At 56.4% G+C, this 2,513-nt stretch overlaps 1 protein-coding gene across 1 annotated transcript in view; it reads left to right on the top strand.

Annotated features, from left to right (window-relative positions):
• Positions 1 to 1,953, top strand: part of OTX1 (orthodenticle homeobox 1) — a 6,455-nt gene extending 4,502 nt beyond the window's left edge. The window contains exon 5 of the mRNA XM_014532004.1: positions 5 to 1,953. Coding sequence (XP_014387490.1) covers positions 5 to 529 — 525 coding nt within the window. The 3' untranslated portion in view covers positions 530 to 1,953. The remainder of the gene's footprint in view (positions 1 to 4) is intronic.
• Positions 1,954 to 2,513: the final 560 nt, after the last annotated feature.

Below are 2,513 nucleotides of genomic sequence, written 5' to 3'. Positions count from 1 at the left end.
GGCCTCCATCTCTCCGGGCTCCGCACCTGCGTCGGTGTCGGTGCCCGAGCCCTTGGCCGCACCTAGCAACGCGTCGTGTATGCAGCGCTCGGTAGCCGCCGGCGCGGCCTCGGCTGCAGCCTCCTATCCCATGTCCTACGGCCAGGGCGGCAGCTATGGCCAGGGCTACCCCGCGCCCTCCTCCTCCTACTTCGGCGGTGTGGACTGCAGCTCCTATCTGGCGCCCATGCACTCGCACCACCACCCGCACCAGCTCAGCCCCATGGCACCATCCTCCATGGCGGGCCACCATCACCACCATCCCCACGCACACCACCCCTTGAGCCAGTCCTCCGGCCACCACCACCACCACCATCACCACCACCACCAGGGCTATGGCAGCTCAGGGCTCGCCTTCAACTCTGCCGACTGCTTGGATTACAAGGAGCCTGGCGCCACCGCCGCTTCCTCTGCTTGGAAACTCAACTTCAACTCGCCCGACTGTCTGGACTATAAAGACCAAGCCTCGTGGCGGTTCCAGGTATTGTGAGCCCAGGAGTGGGAGAGGAGGAAGAGAAACGAAACTACCTACGCTCCCTGTGGTCCCCGTCCTGTTGCTGCTGCTGCACCACCCGCCTTTGCCTCGGCTTCTCCAGATCTGATTTTCATGCCCCTAAACGATGCCCATGGCCTGCACTGCCGCCCTCACCTTCGTGCCACTTGCTAGGGTAGGAGGTGCAAATCCACCCACCCCCTGGACGAAGGGACCGGTGCTTTGGCTTGGCCCACAAGTTCTATACGGGAGCGCTGTGTGCTCTCCCCCTTAACCCGACCGAACTCCCAATTCACCCTCTCCCAGTCTTTCTGGACAATTTAGTATGCACTTGAAGCCTTCGGAGGCTCTTGGCTCTGACTGGCTGTTTGAGCCCTACACTTTTATTTATTCTTCCTGGACACTGGAGTCACTAACTGGCATGTGTTTGCCCATTTGAGTGCACCCACACTCTACTCCCAAACACCCACCGCGTATTCTTCCCGTGCAGGCTGCCGTCCCTTCATCTGCCCTGGGCCCCGCTCCCCGCCTGCAGGCCCAAGCTCTCGGCTCTTCCTCCTCCCAGGACGCAGGATGCGCTGGGGCCGGCCCCGGAGGAGGCGCCCCCCGCTTCTCACGCTCAGCCCCGCCCCGCGTAGACCAGGCTCACGCTTCCGCCTCAGCGGGAATGCTGTACATAGTCGGTCCGTTCCAAGGACCACTCACACTTTCTAGTGGCTGTTGGTTGAACTGAAGCATATCTCGTTTTAGCGCCCAGGAAATAGAACTTTAAGATATATACAACATATATATATATACATATACACATCTATATATAAAACAAAAGCAAAAATATTTCCCTCTGTCCCCCTGCTTCTCTTCCTCAAACGATGGCGCTTTTCCTTTTTCAGTTGTTCAAAGCTGCCCTGCCCTCACACCTTTTCCCTGTTTGTATTTATTAAAGAGAACCGTTTGGGCGCTGGGGGTCGGAGGGCCCGGAGTGTGGAGGAAGCGGAAAAGTCAGGTTAGAGGGGAGGGGGCTGGGCTGGGGCGCAGGGCTGTGTCCTTCGGGGCTAAGCACAGGGTCGCAGTTCTGGTTTAGAGACCAAAAAAGAAAAAAAAAAAAGGAAAGAAAAACATATTATGGGAAAACAAACAAACCCAGGTCCCAAACCCCAGTTCCCGTTCCCGCCAGCTTCTCTCTCTAAGCCTCCCCTGTTTTGTCTAGTGAGTTCTTAGTGCACCTCGCGCTTCCAAATATGCGGACCGCCCGCGCCTGTGTATCAATTTTGGCTTTGGCCGTTTCGTCCAGTAGGTGGGAAAGTAATTTGTAAATTTAATTTGTCCGATGTGAAGACCACAAATTACTTGTTGAAATGTGAGGCAGCCCCCCCACCCCGTTTATCTACATTACTTCCCGAAAATAAATGCAAATTCATGAGCGAACGGCTTGTCAGTGTGGCTCTTCTGATTCTAGCACTGGATCCAGGTCTCGGGGCCCTGAAGCGGGGGTGGGGGGGGGAACGCCACTCCGTGTTAATAACCCGCGTGTTAATGATCTGTGTGCAGCTGGAGGGCGAAGGGTAGGGCGGGAAGACGTGGCGGGAGGAGTCCCCAGGAACGTTCTTTAGGGGTGTCCTCCCCTCCCGGTCAGCCAGGCCTCTTCCCCTATTCGGCCCTAGGCCAGGCGGTTTGACCTCGCATCCCCTCCTGCCATCCAGGGCAGAGACAGGTGTCAGGACTCAATTCCCCGAAGCAATTCCTTTCTCTTTAGAGGCAGGAGCCTGGCAATGATTTCTTCACCCTAATTGCTTGCACCAGAAAGGAGAGGGGGAGGGGAAGAGGGTCGGGAGGCGGGAAAGGATAGCTCTGTAATGCTCTCAGAGCTGAGCCAAAAAGAAAACGAAAACAAAACCACCAAAAAAAAAAACCCCACCAAAAAACCCAAATGATCCGTGTCCTGCACGTTGGCAGCAGACAACCTTCCTTTCTGCCGAGCTGC

This window comes from Myotis brandtii, unplaced genomic scaffold, assembly GCF_000412655.1.
Source record: "Myotis brandtii unplaced genomic scaffold, ASM41265v1 scaffold84, whole genome shotgun sequence".
Classification (NCBI taxonomy): domain Eukaryota; kingdom Metazoa; phylum Chordata; class Mammalia; order Chiroptera; family Vespertilionidae; genus Myotis; species Myotis brandtii.
Note: the sequence above shows the minus strand (reverse complement) of the source record. Positions and strands in the feature narration are given on the sequence as shown.